Source organism: Trichomonas vaginalis, chromosome IV, assembly GCF_026262505.1.
Source record: "Trichomonas vaginalis G3 chromosome IV, whole genome shotgun sequence".
NCBI lineage: Eukaryota > Parabasalia > Trichomonadida > Trichomonadidae > Trichomonas > Trichomonas vaginalis.
Genome location: NC_067206.1, coordinates 21,910,108 through 21,932,055, shown reverse-complemented (window position 1 = coordinate 21,932,055; position 21,948 = coordinate 21,910,108). Strand labels below are relative to the sequence as shown.

At 34.0% G+C, this 21,948-nt stretch overlaps 5 protein-coding genes and 1 pseudogene across 6 annotated transcripts, besides 6 other annotated features; 4 read left to right on the top strand and 2 right to left on the bottom strand.

Annotated features, from left to right (window-relative positions):
- Positions 1-185: part of a mobile genetic element that runs on past the window's edge.
- Positions 1-185: part of a terminal%2Cinverted (terminal inverted repeat of Maverick-1A transposon ID:TVAGG3_0144200) that runs on past the window's edge.
- Positions 186-1,007: 822 nt separating this feature from the next.
- Positions 1,008-1,036: a terminal%2Cinverted (terminal inverted repeat of MuDR-4N1_TV transposon ID:TVAGG3_0144190).
- Positions 1,008-1,534: a mobile genetic element.
- Positions 1,501-1,534: a terminal%2Cinverted (terminal inverted repeat of MuDR-4N1_TV transposon ID:TVAGG3_0144190).
- A 6,783-nt stretch (positions 1,535-8,317) lies between these two features.
- TVAGG3_0144180 (uncharacterized protein) lies at positions 8,318-9,120 on the top strand (the record flags this gene model as incomplete). Its single annotated transcript, XM_051224415.1, has 1 exon — positions 8,643-9,008. One exon carries the CDS (start codon positions 8,643-8,645, stop codon positions 9,006-9,008), a length of 366 nt encoding a protein of 121 aa, XP_051109401.1.
- A 1,435-nt stretch (positions 9,121-10,555) lies between these two features.
- On the top strand, positions 10,556-10,792 carry TVAGG3_0144170 (N-acetylmuramoyl-l-alanine amidase family; the record flags this gene model as incomplete). The annotated part of the gene is made up of 1 exon (XM_001293701.1): positions 10,556-10,792. The coding sequence occupies one exon, from the start codon at positions 10,556-10,558 to the stop codon at positions 10,790-10,792; it is 237 nt and encodes a 78-aa protein (XP_001293702.1).
- Positions 10,793-10,816: 24 nt separating this feature from the next.
- TVAGG3_0144160 (uncharacterized protein) lies at positions 10,817-11,032 on the bottom strand (the record flags this gene model as incomplete). Its single annotated transcript, XM_001293700.1, has 1 exon — positions 10,817-11,032. The coding sequence occupies one exon, from the start codon at positions 11,030-11,032 to the stop codon at positions 10,817-10,819; it is 216 nt and encodes a 71-aa protein (XP_001293701.1).
- A 1,860-nt stretch (positions 11,033-12,892) lies between these two features.
- Positions 12,893-21,158: a mobile genetic element.
- On the top strand, positions 14,618-15,274 carry TVAGG3_0144150 (uncharacterized protein; the record flags this gene model as incomplete). The annotated part of the gene is made up of 1 exon (XM_001308625.1): positions 14,618-15,274. One exon carries the CDS (start codon positions 14,618-14,620, stop codon positions 15,272-15,274), a length of 657 nt encoding a protein of 218 aa, XP_001308626.1.
- On the top strand, positions 16,501-18,345 carry TVAGG3_0144140 (phage tail repeat-like family; the record flags this gene model as incomplete). Its single annotated transcript, XM_051224414.1, has 1 exon — positions 16,501-18,345. One exon carries the CDS (start codon positions 16,501-16,503, stop codon positions 18,343-18,345), a length of 1,845 nt encoding a protein of 614 aa, XP_051109400.1.
- TVAGG3_0144130 lies at positions 18,637-20,942 on the bottom strand (annotated as a pseudogene). The gene has a single exon. A coding segment is annotated over exon 1 (2,306 nt).
- Positions 21,159-21,948: the final 790 nt, after the last annotated feature.

Genomic DNA, 21,948 nt, shown 5'->3' with positions numbered 1-21,948 from the left:
AGTGAAGTCGTTTGTGAAAACGTTAGTGAGGTGAAGTGGTTGGCGGCTTTGTAAATATTTAAGGTTAAGTTAGTGTTGTCGTTTGTGTTGTAAAATATACATTAACGGTTTCGTAAAGTGTCAAAACAGCTAAGTGGTGTATGGAGGCGCGCAGTGCCTCTGTACACGACTTAGGTATACTAACTCTGGATATTTTTTATTTTGTTTAGTCATAGCAGTAATACCTGTATAAGCAAGCTTCTTTACGTTAAGATCATTAGTGTTTTTCGCAAGATGAATCATAATTTCAATATTGGATGGATTTTTGTAGATTTGAAGCAATTGCTGATGTGTGGCTTCATCAGGTTTACCTTGAGTGTAAAAATTTCTATAAAGCTGCTGAAGTTGCTCTGCAGCTGCGGCAATTTCAGACATTTTAGCTTTGGACCTCGAATTTGAGAGGAAAATAATCAATGTATTTGTGCTCTAAAATCTTAGCTTTAATTCCGATAAATTATTAATCTCAAATAGATATATTACAAAATCTACATATAAAGTATTATCTTATTTCTTACATTTAAATCAAGTTTCTTCCAATTTTTAGATTTTTAGCAAATTAAAATTCTGTTACACTTCTATTGAATGAGTTAAGTTTATATTATACCTATATTGCTTATAATTCATTCAATTTTGAAAATATCTTTTCAGGAATTCCTTTAGGCACTTAGCATCTTAACTACTAACTTTAATTGTTGTAAATCGCAATCATTCTTAAATATATATCAATGTTAGCTGTTACTTATTAAATTGTGGTAACAAATTCTTTAACTCTTCCTAAAATCAAGTTGGCTATTAACTCATGGAGTAATAAACTGCGTTTATTAAATGATTGTTATTTTATGACATTTTCTTTCTTTTCATATTTATCATTGTTTTATAAGATTATCTTTCTTTTCATATTTATCATTGTTTTATTACATTATTTTTCTTTTCATATTTATTATTGTTTTACCCTCACTCTAGGGGGTGAGTGCGGGACAAATTTGCCAAGTGTCACTTTTCAATAACCTTAAATTACGCTTTTCTCATTTTTTAAAATAACCTTAAATTATATTTGAAGAAATTATGTCTATGATATATGTTTTATGCTAGAATCTTGGAGTTTTCATGCACTACACAAGAGCTCCAAGGTTCCAAAAGTGAATGCTCAATAGCAATTATAGAGATGTACCTTTTCAAAATGACTTTTACTGATTAAATTTAATCAATAGAAGACATTTTGAAAAGGTACCTCTACAATTAGATATACAATAGATTCAAAGCTTCATTTCAGATAGATTTGAAACTTTGAAACTCTTGGTAGATTTTGAGTGAATGCTGACAATCATCTTTGAGAAGGTTTTCTTAAAGAAAACCTTCTCAAAGAGGTTTCTCAGGAGCCATGAGGCTCCCTTTCGTAATGATTGGGAGCCTTGGGGCTCCTGCAGCAGAGTATCGCTCCGCTCCATTAATTTTTTTAAAAAAAAGTGCCGTGTGGCAAATTTGTCCTGTTCCCGACCCCCTACCCAGGTATCTAAAATACCATTTATCGCCTGAAAAGCACCCTTAATTTATGCCAATTGACAAAATAAAGATATGTTTAGAATGCTGATATGATGGAGAATCATGCTGCATCATTATTGGCCAGCCATATATAATATTTAAGAAATCTACGAGATTATCTGATTTCATGAAACTCAATGTATACTAAGTTTCAGACTTTGAAATTTTAACATGTTGATATGGGTACATAGGGTTTATGATTCCAGTCATTTATTTAAAAAATTACAAAAATGAATTAATATGATGTGAGTAACAATGGTAATAAACGCTTAATTACTAATATATTATTTCTTGGTAGGAATGAAATGTTTTGGTGACATTTATAGAAGTTAAGCTGAGAATCAAAAATGCAAAAATTATTTTAAATATTACAAGCATTATTTGATGTCATTGAGTTTAGAGTCGTGTAGATATATGAGTACAATATGTTATTGATGTATATATGCAATAATTGTGAAAATGAAATGTGAATCTCAAGATGAGTTGCATGTTACTGCGCTATAATTTGAATTCAATACGTACATAACATTACTAAATGTATTTTAAGATAATACAAAAAATTAAGCTTGCAAAAAGATATCGAAATGTAATTTTCATTAGATTCAAAGTTCTGAATAGATTTTGATTTTAACTATTGATGAGTTTGTCAAACCTCTATAATAATAGAATGTAGAACTAATTAAATATAATTAATAAAAAATACAAATTTAAGTGATATTATAAGAGATATATGTGATGTTACCAATATGATATGATATTGGAGAACTGATAGAATTGTGATGTGAGACTAAATATGATTTTATTATGAATAGGAGAATAATATTAGAAGAATTTCTTGAATTTAATGTATCTGAATATGTAATTGGGCATATATTCTATATATATATTGGTAGGTTAACTAGAAATAAGAAGATGAAAGATTGTTAATGAATAATATGAGATTAAGCGAAAATATATTGTTCTAATAGATGAGTGTTGAGATCCAATATATATGAAGAGGGATATGTGAGAGGAAATATGTATATTTAATAAAATAAGCGATGAGAGAAAAAATAACAAAGATTTATATGAAATTTTGAGTATTGAAAAAGCTCGATTAGTGATTTTATGTCTGTTAAAGGAATAGATATTCTAGGAGAAAGATAAATTGAATTAAAGAAGAATAAAAAAAGTTGATTAAGATTGATAAAAATATTGAATTGTATGACAATGGAAAGAAGGAATAAATTGTGTTGGTATGACGGTATCATTTCGGGAGACATTGCCTCTGCATGTCTCCCAGAATGGCAATCTCTGCCATGATTGATTGACCACAGAGTGTATTGTGCACTCCTGTCGTCGCATCATTCTGGGAGACATTGCCTCATGTCTCCCAGAATGGAACAATGTTCCGCATTGATAACTTGAACGCGGAAGTTTGACCGACAAGAGTGTATTGTGCACTCCTGTCGGTCGCAGTGTCTCATTCTGGGAGACATTGCCTCTGCATGTCTCCCAGAATGGAACAATGTTCCGCATTGATAACTTGAACGCGGAAGTTTGACCGACAAGAGTGTATTGTGCACTCCTGTCGGTCGCAGTTCTCATTCTGGGAGACATTGCCTCTGTATGTCTCCCAGAATGGAACAATGTTCCGCATTGATAACTTGAACGCGGAAGTTTGACCGACAAGAGTGTATTGTGCACTCCTGTCGGTCGCAGTTCTCATTCTGGGAGACATTGCCTCTGCATGTCTCCCAGAATGGAACAATGTTCCGCATTGATAACTTGAACGCGGAAGTTTGACCGACAAGAGTGTATTGTGCACTCCTGTCGGTCGCAGTTCTCATTCTGGGAGACATTGCCTCTGTATGTCTCCCAGAATGGAACAATGTTCCGCATTGATAACTTGAACGCGGAAGTTTGACCGACAAGAGTGTATTGTGCACTCCTGTCGGTCGCAGTTTCTCATTCTGGGAGACATTGCCTCTGTATGTCTCCCAGAATGGAACAATGTTCCGCATTGATAACTTGAACGCGGAAGTTTGACCGACAAGAGTGTATTGTGCACTCCTGTCGGTCGCAGTTTCTCATTCTGGGAGACATTGCCTCTGTATGTCTCCCAGAATGGAACAATGTTCCGCATTGATAACTTGAACGCGGAAGTTTGACCGACAAGAGTGTATTGTGCACTCCTGTCGGTCGCAGTTTCTCATTCTGGGAGACATTGCCTCTGTATGTCTCCCAGAATGGAACAATGTTCCGCATTGATAACTTGAACGCGGAAGTTTGACCGACAAGAGTGTATTGTGCACTCCTGTCGGTCGCAGTTTCTCATTCTGGGAGACATTGCCTCTGTATGTCTCCCAGAATGGAACAATGTTCCGCATTGATAACTTGAACGCGGAAGTTTGACCGACAAGAGTGTATTGTGCACTCCTGTCGGTCGCAGTTTCTCATTCTGGGAGACATTGCCTCTGTATGTCTCCCAGAATGGAACAATGTTCCGCATTGATAACTTGAACGCGGAAGTTTGACCGACAAGAGTGTATTGTGCACTCCTGTCGGTCGCAGTTTCTCATTCTGGGAGACATTGCCTCTGTATGTCTCCCAGAATGGAACAATGTTCCGCATTGATAACTTGAACGCGGAAGTTTGACCGACAAGAGTGTATTGTGCACTCCTGTCGGTCGCAGTTTCTCATTCTGGGAGACATTGCCTCTGTATGTCTCCCAGAATGGAACAATGTTCCGCATTGATAACTTGAACGCGGAAGTTTGACCGACAAGAGTGTATTGTGCACTCCTGTCGGTCGCAGTTTCTCATTCTGGGAGACATTGCCTCTGTATGTCTCCCAGAATGGAACAATGTTCCGCATTGATAACTTGAACGCGGAAGTTTGACCGACAAGAGTGTATTGTGCACTCCTGTCGGTCGCAGTTTCTCATTCTGGGAGACATTGCCTCTGTATGTCTCCCAGAATGGAACAATGTTCCGCATTGATAACTTGAACGCGGAAGTTTGACGACAAGAGTGTATTGTGCACTCCTGTCGGTCGCAGTTTCTCATTCTGAGACATTGCCTCTGTATGTCTCCCAGAATGGAACAATGTTCCGCATTGATAACTTGAACGCGGAAGTTTGACCGACAAGAGTGTATTGTGCACTCCTGTCGGTCGCAGTTTCTCATTCTGGAGACATTGCCTCTGTATGTCTCCCAGAATGGAACAATGTTCCGCATTGATAACTTGAACGCGGAAGTTTGACCGACAAGAGTGTATTGTGCACTCCTGTCGGTCGCAGTTTCTCATTCTGGGAGACATTGCCTCTGTATGTCTCCCAGAATGGAACAATGTTCCGCATTGATAACTTGAACGCGGAAGTTTGACCGACAAGAGTGTATTGTGCACTCCTGTCGGTCGCAGTTTCTCATTCTGGGAGACATTGCCTCTGTATGTCTCCCAGAATGGAACAATGTTCCGCATTGATAACTTGAACGCGGAAGTTTGACCGACAAGAGTGTATTGTGCACTCCTGTCGGTCGCAGTTTCTCATTCTGGGAGACATTGCCTCTGTATGTCTCCAGAATGGAACAATGTTCCGCATTGATAACTTGAACGCGGGAAGTTTGACCGACAAGAGTGTATTGTGCACTCCTCCGGTCGCAGTTTCTCATTCTGGAGACATTGCCTCTGTATGTCTCCCAGAATGGAACAATGTTCCGCATTGAAACTTTGAACGCGGAAGTTTGACCGACAAGAGTGTATTGTGCACTCCTGTCGGTCGCAGTGTCTCATTCTGGGAGACATTGCCTCTGCATGTCTCCCAGAATGGAACAATGTTCCGCATTGATAACTTGAACGCGGAAGTTTGACCGACAAGAGTGTATTGTGCACTCCTGTCGGTCGCAGTGTCTCATTCTGGGAGACATTGCCTCTGCATGTCTCCCAGAATGGAACAATGTTCCGCATTGATAACTTGAACGCGGAAGTTTGACCGACAAGAGTGTATTGTGCACTCCTGTCGGTCGCAGTGTCTCATTCTGGGAGACATTGCCTCTGCATGTCTCCCAGAATGGAACAATGTTCCGCATTGATAACTTGAACGCGGAAGTTTGACCGACAAGAGTGTATTGTGCACTCCTGTCGGTCGCAGTGTCTCATTCTGGGAGACATTGCCTCTGCATGTCTCCCAGAATGGAACAATGTTCCGCATTGATAACTTGAACGCGGAAGTTTGACCGACAAGAGTGTATTGTGCACTCCTGTCGGTCGCAGTGTCTCATTCTGGGAGACATTGCCTCTGCATGTCTCCCAGAATGGAACAATGTTCCGCATTGATAACTTGAACGCGGAAGTTTGACCGACAAGAGTGTATTGTGCACTCCTGTCGGTCGCAGTGTCTCATTCTGGGAGACATTGCCTCTGCATGTCTCCCAGAATGGAACAATGTTCCGCATTGATAACTTGAACGCGGAAGTTTGACCGACAAGAGTGTATTGTGCACTCCTGTCGGTCGCAGTGTCTCATTCTGGGAGACATTGCCTCTGCATGTCTCCCAGAATGGAACAATGTTCCGCATTGATAACTTGAACGCGGAAGTTTGACCGACAAGAGTGTATTGTGCACTCCTGTCGGTCGCAGTGTCTCATTCTGGGAGACATTGCCTCTGCATGTCTCCCAGAATGGAACAATGTTCCGCATTGATAACTTGAACGCGGAAGTTTGACCGACAAGAGTGTATTGTGCACTCCTGTCGGTCGCAGTGTCTCATTCTGGGAGACATTGCCTCTGCATGTCTCCCAGAATGGAACAATGTTCCGCATTGATAACTTGAACGCGGAAGTTTGACCGACAAGAGTGTATTGTGCACTCCTGTCGGTCGCAGTGTCTCATTCTGGGAGACATTGCCTCTGCATGTCTCCCAGAATGGAACAATGTTCCGCATTGATAACTTGAACGCGGAAGTTTGACCGACAAGAGTGTATTGTGCACTCCTGTCGGTCGCAGTGTCTCATTCTGGGAGACATTGCCTCTGCATGTCTCCCAGAATGGAACAATGTTCCGCATTGATAACTTGAACGCGGAAGTTTGACCGACAAGAGTGTATTGTGCACTCCTGTCGGTCGCAGTTCTCATTCTGGGAGACATTGCCTCTGCATGTCTCCCAGAATGGAACAATGTTCCGCATTGATAACTTGAACGCGGAAGTTTGACCGACAAGAGTGTATTGTGCACTCCTGTCGGTCGCAGTGTCTCATTCTGGGAGACATTGCCTCTGCATGTCTCCCAGAATGGAACAATGTTCCGCATTGATAACTTGAACGCGGAAGTTTGACCGACAAGAGTGTATTGTGCACTCCTGTCGGTCGCAGTGTCTCATTCTGGGAGACATTGCCTCTGCATGTCTCCCAGAATGGAACAATGTTCCGCATTGATAACTTGAACGCGGAAGTTTGACCGACAAGAGTGTATTGTGCACTCCTGTCGGTCGCAGTGTCTCATTCTGGGAGACATTGCCTCTGCATGTCTCCCAGAATGGAACAATGTTCCGCATTGATAACTTGAACGCGGAAGTTTGACCGACAAGAGTGTATTGTGCACTCCTGTCGGTCGCAGTGTCTCATTCTGGGAGACATTGCCTCTGCATGTCTCCCAGAATGGAACAATGTTCCGCATTGATAACTTGAACGCGGAAGTTTGACCGACAAGAGTGTATTGTGCACTCCTGTCGGTCGCAGTGTCTCATTCTGGGAGACATTGCCTCTGCATGTCTCCCAGAATGGAACAATGTTCCGCATTGATAACTTGAACGCGGAAGTTTGACCGACAAGAGTGCATTATCCAATCTTTTTTGTCATATACCTCAACCCACAAAGACAAAACCTTACATAAAATAGGTAAACTTTGGTTTTCACTTAATAATGTTTATTTTTAATTTTTTGTTCTTTATATAACTTTTTCTTCTACTAAACTATTTTACAGACTCTACTGAGCTATCCTCACATATATACCCGTGACAATAACACATATATACTCCCTTCATATTCTGATCTCATGACATATTACAGCACAAACTATAATTATACAACATACCTCATAAAGTCTGATTTTACCCCTATCTAAGCGTTCAAAACCTATTTTCCTTAAAATTTCTCTTCAAGTTCATACTGAAACAACATCTTTTTTTGAAAATACAATTTTTTCAAAAAATGTATGAATTCAAAAGTGCATATTATATCTAATCATTACCCAACATTAATTTTGTATTTTAGTTTTTAAGATATTCATTTTATTATACGTCTTATTCAGAAAATTAAATATATTTGTGAGGGAAAACGGAGGAAATAATAAATATGTCAAGATCGAGGAATTGACAATTTTAAGGAAAATATTAAGTTGTGTATTTTGTGTTTATCTCATTGTGTAATGCATATTTTCACGATCTGACAGCAGAAATCGAATCAGCAGAGCCAGAAGAATCAGATTACGAGGGGAAAATAGGTTTTGAACGCTTAGATAGGGGTAAAATCAGACTTTATGAGGTATGTTGTATAATTATAGTTTGTGCTGTAATATGTCATGAGATCAGAATATGAAGGGAGTATATATGTGTTATTGTCACGGGTATATATGTGAGGATAGCTCAGTAGAGTCTGTAAAATAGTTTAGTAGAAGAAAAAGTTATATAAAGAACAAAAAATTAAAAATAAACATTATTAAGTGAAAACCAAAGTTTACCTATTTTATGTAAGGTTTTGTCTTTGTGGGTTGAGGTATATGACAAAAAAGATTGGATAATGCACTCTTGTCGGTCAAACTTCCGCGTTCAAGTTATCAATGCGGAACATTGTTCCATTCTGGGAGACATACAGAGGCAATGTCTCCCAGAATGAGAAACTGCGACCGACAGGAGTGCACAATACACTCTTGTCGGTCAAACTTCCGCGTTCAAGTTATCAATGCGGAACATTGTTCCATTCTGGGAGACATACAGAGGCAATGTCTCCCAGAATGAGAAACTGCGACCGACAGGAGTGCACAATACACTCTTGTCGGTCAAACTTCCGCGTTCAAGTTATCAATGCGGAACATTGTTCCATTCTGGGAGACATACAGAGGCAATGTCTCCCAGAATGAGACACTGCGACCGACAGGAGTGCACAATACACTCTTGTCGGTCAAACTTCCGCGTTCAAGTTATCAATGCGGAACAGTGTCTCATTCGAGGAGCCCTCGAAAAGAACCTCACATCGACTCTCTCTTTCCGGCATCTTTACCGCATAGAAAACTGCTCGTTCGCAACTTTGTGTGCAATCTAAGAGATGATTGCGGTAAAGATGCCGGGAAGATTGACGCTGCAGCCCCAGGCCGCACTCAGATTTCATCCCGCTACACAATTGTTCATCCAACAACTGTCATAGAGGTTGAAATTTTCGACCAGAAGTGAAACATATCATTTTTAAGACTGCGGCGCGCAAGCAAGTTTGAACCTTTCAAGGGTGATCAGTCCTTTACTCATTTCAAGACCTCTTGTTGCCTGATAAAACGATACTTCCTTCCTTGTGGGCCATTGAAAACCGCCCAAACCGTCACAACTTGCTTCCTAAATTTTATTTGCGGAGTAATTATCATGCATATTTTATCGGATAATAATATCAAAGCTAAATTTCATATTATTTTTAAAGATATGCATTTTCTGTCTAAATTTATTTTTTCTGTTTCCAATTCACGGAATAATATTCTTACAAGCATATACATAGCTAATATATATCATTTTAATAATAATAAAACCAAAATGATGTATTCTTCATATAGTTATTTAAAATTCGTTAACTAGAATTGTATTCAGAACGAGGCAAAGTTAGGAGATACATAAAAACCAATAACTTGATAAGTGATACCTTTTTTCCTGATATATCTATATGTGTTAATGTCAAACACGATTTGGAAAAATTAATTCTTTAAATCGGCTTAAAAATAAGACCAACATCAAAAGCATGGATAATAAATTAATAAATCAATGTTTAATTACCGATTCATGCATTTTTTTCAAAATTTCAAATTTCAAATTTTTGTTTCTCCAAAATATTAATTGTTTCCACTAGATTAACAAATAAACAATAAATTGGATTAATGTAATGCCCAATCATTCATTTTAAATTTTAGAAGTAGTATATGAGTGCGGGTTTTGTGACTTTTTTTGTAAACGTAAGAATTCATACAATATCGAGCGATTTTGTATCATTTTTTTTAACATATGAAGTAAAAAATGTATGATTCTTACGGTTTTTATTCTTACGTTTTTGAATAAATCAAGATTTAAAAAATTTTCAAAATTGTAAGACATTTACACTCAGCCCATACATAATGAAATAAAAAATAATTTTTTTAAAAAATTAACATTAATTTTAAAATAATTTATGATTTTATCTTTTATAAAAGAAGCTATATATAGATGATGTCAGATATTCCGCGATTAATTAAACATTGTTTAAATCCTGAATGGAATTAATAAAGTCATAATCAAAGACCTCATAAACGAGTAAAAATAAATTGAAACTAATGATTATTTGAATTTATGAAATCAATTATTTGATTCATTCTTTCTTCAATCTCTTCTATTCTTTTTGTTAAATCATCTATTTTCATTAATGAGGTGATTCTTGATTGGGGAATAGATTTCAAACTAACCACTCCTTTTATTTTTGAAATTTTGAATCCATCAACTTTAAACATTTTATTCAATTTACATGTTGTCAATTCTTCAAATAATTTTTTATTATTAGCATAATAGTCATTAAATTCTTCAACAGATGAAAAAATTTTTATTTCAGTAATTGGTTTAACAACGTTTATTTTTTGTTGAACATTTTCACTTTCATTTATTTCTTCCTCCTCTGTTTCATTTATTTTTAAAATCGGTTTCATTTATCATTAAATAAAAATTAAAATATAAGTGATGAAATATATTTTTTAATTAATATTAAATCAGAAATGGCGGCAGGATTCTTTAAAAAATTATGGGAAGGAATTAAGAAAGCTGCAAGATGGGTTCATCAGAAAATAATAAAACCCGTTGCAAACTTTTTGGCACCAGTAGCGAAAACGGCAGGAACTATCATAGGTGGAGTATTAGGTACTAAAGCAGGTAATCCGGCGATGGGAGCACAAGCAGGTAACGCAATTGGTGGAATTGCTGAAGGAATACTTAATAAAATAGGAGGTAGATAGTGGAAAAATAAATAAATATTATTTTTATCTTAGTATCGGTTGAAGTCTTTGATAAACTTTTTCTCCTTTATTTAATATTTCTCTTATTGGGGCAGCTTTTGGTGTTATTGATTCAGCAACGTCACTAATTGCTTCTTTATTCTTAAATATCCAATTTGCTCCCTTCTTCAATGTTTCCCAAACTTTATGCGCTCCTCTTTTTACTTTATCCCACAGTTTCTTAAATATACCTGCAGCCATAGTTGATTATTTCATTAAAATTAAAAATTCATTTCCATCTTTTAATTTTGATTTTTTATTTATTAATAAATGACGACTAACTATTTGGTGCCAAACACTAAACCGATTAATGGAAATGTGTTTCATTCATTCGAAAAGATAAATGAAATATTCGCAAAGAATGACGGAAGAAGATATTATAGAGAACTTGAAAGTTCATGCTATGACTCTGATGCTCCATATTTTGATGATAAACAAACTCATTTAAGAATTACAAATCCGGCTCATGATGTGAACCAATTAGGTGACACATATATTAAACGCAAAGTTAAAGCAACTCTAGTTTCAAATAAAGCTTTCACATGTGATGCCGCTTTTAAATGTATGCGTTTATTCGTTGGTTACAAATCATCAAATCAAAGCTTTAAACAATTAGAAGTAGAAACTGAAAGAGGTGATGCCGGTTATCTTCAGATGGATTGCGCCCGTGAATCTTTCGCATTTGCAACATATAAACCAAAATCAGAAAGGAAAGTTAAAAAGTTTGTTCATTCGTTATATAATAATGTTCAAAAATATGATAACTCAGTATGTGGTAAATATATTGACCCTTCAGAAGTTTTCAAGAAAGCAAATGAAGAAGTTGATGTCACTTTTGATATGATTATTCCGGTAAATGATTTGTTAGCATTTCAGGCGTTCGATGATTATCCTAAATCATTTGGTGAAATCATTCTTAAATATTATGTTTTCAGGGATACTTTAGTATTTTGTCAGGTTGACCCGTTAAGAGTTGCTGATTTACAAAATTACGTTTATGAAAAGATAACTGATGAAAATTATGAAAAGATTATGAATCATGTTTATAAATATGATCGCAAATTCCAACAAATCGGACTTCCTGCCAAATTAATTACAAGCTTAGCCGCTACATCTGCTGACGCAACAGTTGATGACGTTATTATTTCATGCACAAAGATGGAAGTTTTAGAGGATAAATGCATTACACCAGGATACGGTTTAATTGAAGAATCAGTTAAAGCAATACCACGTTTATTCAGTAAGGAAGATCCATTCATGATTCCAGCTCAACATATTGACGTTCGTTCACTAAATGGAGGTTGCATCACTCCTGAAGGTATTAGCTCAGATTTCTCATACGCTCTTCATAATGTTACAGATGTTGTGTTAACATTTCCGAAGAATGCAATGCAAAGAACAGTTTTAGAAAATCCAATGCTTCGAGGTCTTCAGGTCACTATAGATTCCAGAAACTTCCCCGATCAAGCGATGACCACAGTGGGCGACATATTCTTTACACGTATGCTTCAAGCTTCTGATTTAGATGGAGTGAATGAATGCACAGAAGAATACGAGGACTCATTAACTAGACCATTGAATGCAGATGATGGCACGCCATTAGCTAGAACATGGAAAGACCAAACTTCATTCTTATGCACTATTCCAGTTCAACGTGATGGAGCGGGTATATTCTTTGATGGATTAGAAACTTTCAACTCACAAGTTACAGTACAAGTGAAAGCATATCCAATCATTCAGGGTGAAAACGATACTTACTGTTCAAAGGTGACAAATCCTCCTCAGGTTTGGTTTACTAGGACTACATATTGGACATGGACACCGGATGAAGGTTTGAAATATCATCCAACAGGTACACCACCACAGTATAGAAGTTCATATGATGAAATATTGATGAATAGAAATGTTTAAAATTATAAATTTATTTTTGATTAAATGGATTTAAATTCATACACTCCTTATGAAGAATTAGCAGGAGTATATAATACATACGTAGATGATATGATTAATGAAGCATTGAGTGATAATAGAAATGCTCTATCTAAGGAAAAATTAATGAAAATTCCATATTCTGAATGTTACTTAAATTCAATCACTGCAGCAATTGGTAAACAAAATAAAGGTAAAACATTAACGATATTAAAACAAATTATCATTATTGCTAACACTTCACCCTATTCACATGTGTTAATTTATATCAACCGTTCAGGTTCACCTTCAGATGATACATTTGAATCTTTAAAGCATTTAATCAAAATTCCAATTATTTATTTATCAACAAGAAGAAGCAGAAGATTATTTAAAAAACTTTTTAATGTATAAAGAATTATATAATACAATCAAGAAGCAAGGATTAGAGGATAAAATTATTGATAAACAACGGGATGAATTATTTGAAACACTTTCTATTTCAAATTTGATAGAGAATTTTTGCATTCACTCATTTTTCTAGATGATGCAGTGAAATCAAAACTAATAACAAACGAGAAATCATATTTTAATCAGTTATTAACTCAATGTCGACACATTCAGTGTTCATTCTTCATGGCTGTTCAATATTTCAAAGCATTAAGCACAAACATTAAATCAAATCTATCAACACTTTTCATTTTCAGTGGGTTTAGTCGTCAACAGTTGAACGTTATGCTTTATCAAGTGAATTTACCAATGAGCATTAATGAACTTTACACACAATATCAGCAATTAGGTGAACATGGAAAAATAATAGTTGATTTAAATAAAGGAAGTGTTAAATTTGATTAACTTTTTATAATTAATTTTTATTTTTTATTTATAATTAAACATGACAGAAATAGCAAATCTTCTACAGGTTCCATTAAAACAAGGGACAAACAAAAAGGGTGCATATAATAGAACTATGAAAGTTCCTGATGGAATGAAAGAGTTAGTTCATATTGTTGCTGGTCTTCAAAAAGATGTTAAACAAATGAGAAACGTTTTAACATTACCAGAAGCTCAAGCATATGCCAAACGTCATGGTCCAAATTGGGAAGCACACGAAGCAGACATTACGGGTCCAAATGGAAAACCTGATGGAATAAATGAAGTTTTCGTTACTGATGGTCAAGGTAATATTAAAGTCATAAATGGTTATAAATTAACTATATCTGATTATCCTAAACGTAAAGCATATAATGAACGTTATCCTATGCAATTTGATGAAAATGGAAAAGCTGTTAAACAATACATTGGAGAAGGTGAAAATGGTCCAATTAATTCATACCGTCATAATCCATATTCTTATTTCAATGAAGAATTAAATGCTATTGAAGAAGGACCAAACGGATTACCTCAATATGTTAATCAGTTTGATGGTCAATATGCAAATTTGAGACCTGAAATTCCAGCTAAGAAATTCTTTAAAGTTGCTTTATTCGATCCAGTGTTCAATGAACAGAAAGAAGCAATGAAAGCAGAATTTAAACCAATTCAAGTGGCAAGAATTTCTTCATCTTCACTTTCAGAAGCGTTCAAGGAATTGATAAAGAAACCACTTTATTCTCAACAAGGATATAACTTTGATTTAATTAAAGAAAGTGATAGACGTAAATTAGAAAAATCAGATGGTTTTAAGAATGCATGTAATGAAATGATTAAAGATATTGTAAATGATAAAATAAGACTGGAAGAAACTCAAACCATTATCAATAACATAATTGGTGCAGTTACAAAGAAAGTATAAGCAAACAAGGATGAACCTTGGGATATTACCGTAACAACTAAATAAAACTTTAAATATATTTTTCTTTTTTTATTCGATTATAAATGAGAAGACGTTTCACAAGTCAAAAGAACACAAACGCAAAAGCAGAGATTACGGTTGGTTATAACGTAAATGATGATAAATCACGAATTATTCAAAATGTTAAAGTTAATGTTAGTCCTGAATTAACAAGGTCAGCAACTCAACCAAATTTATTAACTCGTGACTTACCAAAGAAAGAGGAAGAGCAAAATAAAGAAGATGGAGACCCAATCATTTTATCTGAACCTGGTAAAGAACCTGTTGAAATTCCCACTTATCCAACATACCCAGCACCACTTGATAACCCATATAAAATAGACATTAATTCTGAATTAATGAAAATATATCGCGATATCATAACTGATAATTATGATTCAATAATAAATTTAATTGACCAATCCGGTTTAATTATTTTACCTTATGAATCATTAATTCACATTATTGCCATTCTTTGTGATGTTCAAGATTCAGACGTTAAGATTCAATTTTTCATAGATGATGAGGTTTCATGCTGCGGAACAGTTGCAAAAATAAATCCTATAAAGGATATTAGCACAATTAAGATATCAAAGAACGGAACAACAACTGAACTTCATTTAACATATAATGATATTTATAATAAAATAGTTGATGAATATAAAATATCACTTGAAAAATTCTTTGTTAAGGCTATTTAATATTCAAGCATTAACATTATCGAATAATAATCCTTTGAATCATAATCAATAATAATTGACCTTTCACCAGTTTCTATCGTTTGTTTTATTTCTTTTTGTTCCCCACTATCCGGATCAGTCATTGTAATTGTTTTTGTTATAGTATCTGCTTTATCTTTAACTTTCAATCTTTTTTCCATCAGGATATTTAAACCAAAATTCCAAAAATTCGATATTGTCAATCTGTTCATATTTTAATCTATCAATTACATTTTTAATACCATCTGAAAATCTTATGAAATGGTCATTATATGGTTTGATTGAACTAAATTTGAATGAAGTGAAATATAACCTGATTGATGATATGACATCGACTCATATTTTCTGAAAACACTAAAATTTATAACATGAATGAATTTCTTATTCGTTGAATTTATGAATTCTTGAGGTAATCTTATTCTAGTTTTATTTATCACTGGAAAATAACGCTTTACCATATTTTTAATCGTAATAAAAATGTCATTATCAATATTATTTCGAATAATAACTGTGAATTAAATTTAACAGTTAGTGGATTTATAATGTTACTCTCGTTTCTGTGAGTGGTAAATTTAATCCCATTCTTTTAGACCCTTCGGATTATATATCATTTATTAAAGATGACCATGAAAAAACGTATGATATGTATATAATAATGTGATAGTGAGGGGGGATATTAACACAATTTTAAGTTATTTAAATGAATCATTTATATCGTATGGTATGAAGAAAATTTTAAATCAAAACCCGATAAACTTTTTGAACTTGATGAAATAAATAACCTTATTAAATTTCCGCTGAAAATTAAATTTTGTACTCCTCGTCTTCGTTCATTGTTGGGGATATTAAATTTTGAAAAAGATGCTGGGATGTTTTATTCTGACACTGGTTCCAATTTCATTTTAATCAAATGTGATAAAGTTAATACCCCAATGAGATTTTCACATCAAACATTAGACCCTAACTCTTACCCATCAATACAAAACATTTTATCCATCAACTTAAACATATTTTCTTTATCATATCCGTTTCAATTATCCGGGAATTCATTTATTCTTCATTCAAAAGATTTATCAAATATTAAATTTAGAATAACTGACCTATTTGATTGTGATTTAGAATTCATGAATGAAATATTATGGCAATTTCAAATAGAAAAAATAGCTGATGAGATAACGGATTAAATATTTATTTTTAAATCGTAATAAATGATTAAACAACAGCAACCACAGACCATTACATACGCCACATATGCATATAATTCAAAGACGGCAGAACAAACGCAAAGGTTGAAATATGGAGATTTGGAAATAGTATTGAAAAATGACCATTTCGAATTCGTTTGCAAAGGTGGTGCGGTGATATCAAATATAAAAGAAATTTTATTTATGAATTCAAAAATTAAAGGAATAACGGATGATATAACATCAATTCCACCAGAAGAACAAAGATATTACGCATTAAATGCATTTCCTAAAGTTTTGAAGATTGGAAGATTTAATTTAAATGAGGAATTCATAAAAGGTTTCCTAAATGACATAATGAAGAAGGCAGATAAAACTTATGTTAACGATGAGTTAGGGAAGAAGGCAGATAAAACATATGTTAACGATGAGTTAGTGAAGAAGGCAGATAAGGAATATGTGGATGAAAAAGATAATGAAATTATAGAAAGGGTTGAATGGTATCATGAATGGGCATCAAAGATTTTAAAAACTAAAGCTGATACAGGGTGGGTTTCAGGATGTTTAGACCTTAAAGCAGATAAAACATATGTTAACGATGAGTTAGGGAAGAAGGCAGATAAAACATATGTTAACGATGAGTTAGTGAAGAAGGCAGATAAGGAATATGTGGATGAAAAAGATAATGAAATTATAGAAAGGGTTGAATGGTATCATGAATGGGCATCAAAGATTTTAAAAACTAAAGCTGATACAGGGTGGGTTTCAGGATGTTTAGACCTTAAAGCAGATAAAACATATGTTAACGATGAGTTAGGGAAGAAGGCAGATAAAACATATGTTAACGAAATATACCAAAGTTTAGTTGGAACAAAAAATATTGAAACTATTGTTGGCGATGTTTCTATCTATGAAGAAAACAAATATTTTAGATGGGAGTTTGTACAGTCCTTAAGAAATGGTATACGGTATAAACTCATTCCGAAAAATAACAATGAAATGTATGTAGGCTATATAAAGAATAATGGCACACAAGTTAAAGTTCCATTAGACAACAACTGCTACTTAAACTTATATGGAGACGAACAAAAGAAATATTTAAGAGTTTATGAAATGGTAGATATGACATTACCTGACCCAGCTCCAGCACCATATTATTATGACTATGGGGATGATGTCAGAACACCACATGTAGATGAACAAAAGTTAACATTATATTTAGATTATTATAGATATAAAAGATATAATGCAATAGAAAAAACGAGAATAGTATATTATTATACAGATGACAGAAATAAATATTATAGTCAAGATTTTACCTACCCTGAAAACATAAGATTATATTATAAAAAATATTCTGACACAAACCAGAAGAAACCTGAAATAGTTACACTATATTTTAAGTTCAAAAGAGACAATCCTATAATATCTCATATGTTTGATTTAATGAACCCAGTAGGTTCTATTTATACATCTATGGATGCAAGAGGTCCTCAAGTAATGTTTGGTGTTGGTGCATGGGAACAAATAGTTGACAGGTTTTTGTATTGTGCAAACTCTTCAAAGGAAACAGGGGGAAGTAAAACGATTTCAGGTGAAAATTTACCTGCACATAGTCACTACGTTAATTTAAGCACATCTCAAGCAGGTTGGCATAAGCATAGATATTGGGATTGGTCAGGAATGACAAAAGGTAAAGGATATGATGTTAAAGACGACGTTAAGTTTGCCATAAATTGTTACTGGAGTGACACTCAGGGAGAAGGAAACCATACACATTTCGTTTCAGGATATACACAAACAACGGGACAAAGTAAAGAATACATGCCACCATTTATGACTGTATTCGCATGGTTCAGAGTTGCTTAAAGTCCCGAGCTCAAAAAATAGTGACAACATGACATTTTGACAACAACATAGGAGGAAGGCAAAAATGACTTATTTTTGAAGAACTGAAGGTGTCACCAGGTTGTCATGTTGACGACATGACATTGTGTCAACAACACAGGAGGAAGGCAATAATGACTTATTTTTGAAGAACTGAAGGTGTCACCATGTCACCATGTGTCACCAGGTTATTTAACTTCTCTGAAAAATAGTGACAACATGACATTTTGACAACAACATAGGAGGAAGGCAAAAATAAATTCCAATCATACTTTATAAAGCATCATTTACAGGTATTTCATCGTCAGTAAATGAATCCTCATTATCGTTTTGTTCAACCTGTTTATATAATCCTTTCATTTCTTCTTTCAAAACATAACACCATGTTTGTTTACCATCTATTCTTACCTGTTTCCTATCACATTTATCCTTAATGCTCATTTGGAAATTCTTGTCTTTCATGTCTGATGGTTTGCAGAATAGAGCATTTTTACATGTCATACCTGCATTCAATTCATCATAATGTGTATTTATCCATACATCTAAAGGATTTGTTGATAACTCGATTAAATCTTGTTTGGCTTCAGTCATCGGTATGATTCGTACATTAAATGATGAAAGGTCATATTGCATAAAATACGTCAGTAAATTATCATAAAATTCCTTTGTGCATGAATCCATTAAATTCTTGAAGTAATCAAATTGACCCTTGAATTTACCATTAACCCTTAAAACTACGTATCTTCTGTCTCCAACTTCAATTTTGACAGGGTAAACGTTATTAGTTACGAAAATGAAGTTTGCAACGTTCTGAGCAGTTCTTCTGGGTTGATTCTTTTCATTAATTCTAATCTCATTATCCGTAATAATTGATTTCAAAGCGTTGAAGTTTGCGAGTCTGTCTTCACCTACATTCTTGAGTTCATTAAGTACAAGAAACATTTTATTTTCAACTACTGAGTTGAAATTACCCGTTAACTCACTTATTTCAGTAATGTTTTTGCATGAATAACCAGCGAGAAGTTCAGAAATAATGTCTGTGAATCTGTTTTTACCTGTTCCCTGAAGTCCTTTCAAAATAATTGCTGTTTCATTCTTGATTCCAGGCTGTTGAATCATTGATGCAATCCAGCCGAGTAGGTATTTATACACTTCATCGTTATTATCACAAATGGCTTCTTTAATGAAATTCATAAACATCTCAATTTTTGAGTAATCAAGCTTTTCGAGAATGTTGTATTTATAACCTTGAAACGTTGAGAAAACATCTGGGGAATCAGATTTAAAGCAAACACCCTTAACGGTTAATGAGGATAATTGATTTAGTAGTACGTCCCATGCTGTTATGGTTTTACCTTCTTCTTTAAATAATTTAATCATTTTGAGTGACTCTTTCATGTTTGATTGAAGAACGAATGATATTTGATTCATTTTGTCGTGTAATCTTTCTGAATGAAATATTTGTTTCCACAATCTACAAAACGAATGACACGTGATAAATCCTCAATTACTTCAGAACTGTTTTTATACTGATGATTTTCAGCCTTGCGTCTAATATCTGTTATCAAAAACGAGTCATCAAGTTTTATATCAAATGTTATTTTTGGCTTACGTAATAAAGGCAAAACGTATTCATCATAATATTCCTTTTGATAAAGTTTTAGAATCTTCACCAAAACAAATGGAGAAGTCATTAAATGTGCATATCTATCACGTGCTTTTTCAAAATTACTTTTTGCATTTTCTGTTAAACTGCAGAAGTTATAAACGTTATCGTATGCTTCATTAATTAAATGATTAGGTAACGAATTAATAGCTTGAAACAGTGTGAATAATGTAACTTCTTTTTCTAAATTCATGTTTCCACCATCATTATGTACTTCAAAATCACAGATGCCATCAACTATGCTCTGGGCAAGTTTATCGTCAATGTTTACATCTTTGTTTTCATTCATAATAGTCTTTATTTCTTCATTCTTCTGTTCAACTCTTACCTTAATATTCAAATCATTTAATATATCATTCACTGTTCTAGTTAATGTTGAATCATAACTTCCACGAATGAATGAGTATGTATTGATTGGTTCTGATGCATTCTTGCGAACTCTTGAATCAGCCATAACCACTAATGAACGCTTTGAATCATCCATTGAAGTCATTATGTCAATATCATAATCATTGCAGGAATAACATTTAATCATTCTGTTCGAGGTTGAATAGAAGAAATTAGTGTTGCAATAAATGTGAAGACCTCCTGAAGCGGTTTTAACGATAACATCTTTATCCGAAAGTTTTGATAAAATGTCTTTTCTAACTGTTTCTTTAAGTTCATCATTGTATGATTTATTGATATCAACATCTATAATCGTTAAATTTGAAATTTTATTTACTAATAAAGCTGTACCAGTTTTCCTTCCTCTTCCTCCATCATGTTTGAGGTAGTTATGTAAATCAATCTTGTTTTCACCAATTCTTTCGTTGAGGGTTTTAGTTTCTGCCACAACTAATTCCTCAACTAATGAATCAATAACTTTTTCATCAGAAACGATAAAGTCGATGTTGTTGTTTGTTGCTGTCATTTATATAGGAATAAAAAAATAAAAATAATTTTAAAACTAACCTTATTTTTGGGCTGCATCATATTTTTATGTTGTCAAAATGTCATGTTGTCACATTTTTTCAGAGAAGTTAAATGACCTGGTGACACATGGTGACATGGTGACACCTTCAGTTCTTCAAAAATAATTCATTATTGCCTTCCTCCTGTGTTGTTGTCAAAATGTCATGTTGTCACAAACTTTAGAACAGCATAATTTAAATTTTTATTTTTATCATAAATGAATACCCCACAAGCTCAAAATTTACCACGAATCATAACAAGGGAGGAAATGATAAAAATGATGCGAGAACATGTTAAAAATAACAAACCACTTAAACTGAGAAAATGCGGTTATGCAGTAATGATGGAAAGAGAGATGTTGTCGAAGAGGAATAAAAATTAAATTTGGATAGAGTTTAAAAATTCATCTTTATTAAATTCATCTCTTCCAATCAATTTATTTATTCTATTAAATTCTTTTATTTTTGCTTCACTCAGTTTAATGATTGAACGATAAGTTTCTAATTTTTCGATTATTTCTTTATCGTTTTCAACCCCACCACATTGCGGCTTCTTTTTGTAATAACATATTTTTGATTTAATTCTGTTTAGTTTCTTTTTATATTCATCGTCTGGACTCTTGACTGCTTTGTTGTCACTCATTTCTTACGAAATAAAAAATTAAATATTATTTAAATATAATGGAGTAATAAAATAAATCGGAATTTCTATTAATTTATTGTCAACTTCAACTAATGCATTGCCGTTAATATATCTAACAAATTCAGCTATTGTGTCAAATCTTCGTCTTCTTTTTGTCGTTGATTTATCAGTTTTTCCATAATCAAGATGAATTAAAACTTTATTTCCTTGTTTAAAATTCATGAGCCCCGAATTAATTTGTTCACGTTTAACATCATTCAACCTTTCCATTTGCTTTCTAATATATTCCCATTCTTTTGAAATATCATTTTTCATTTCCACTG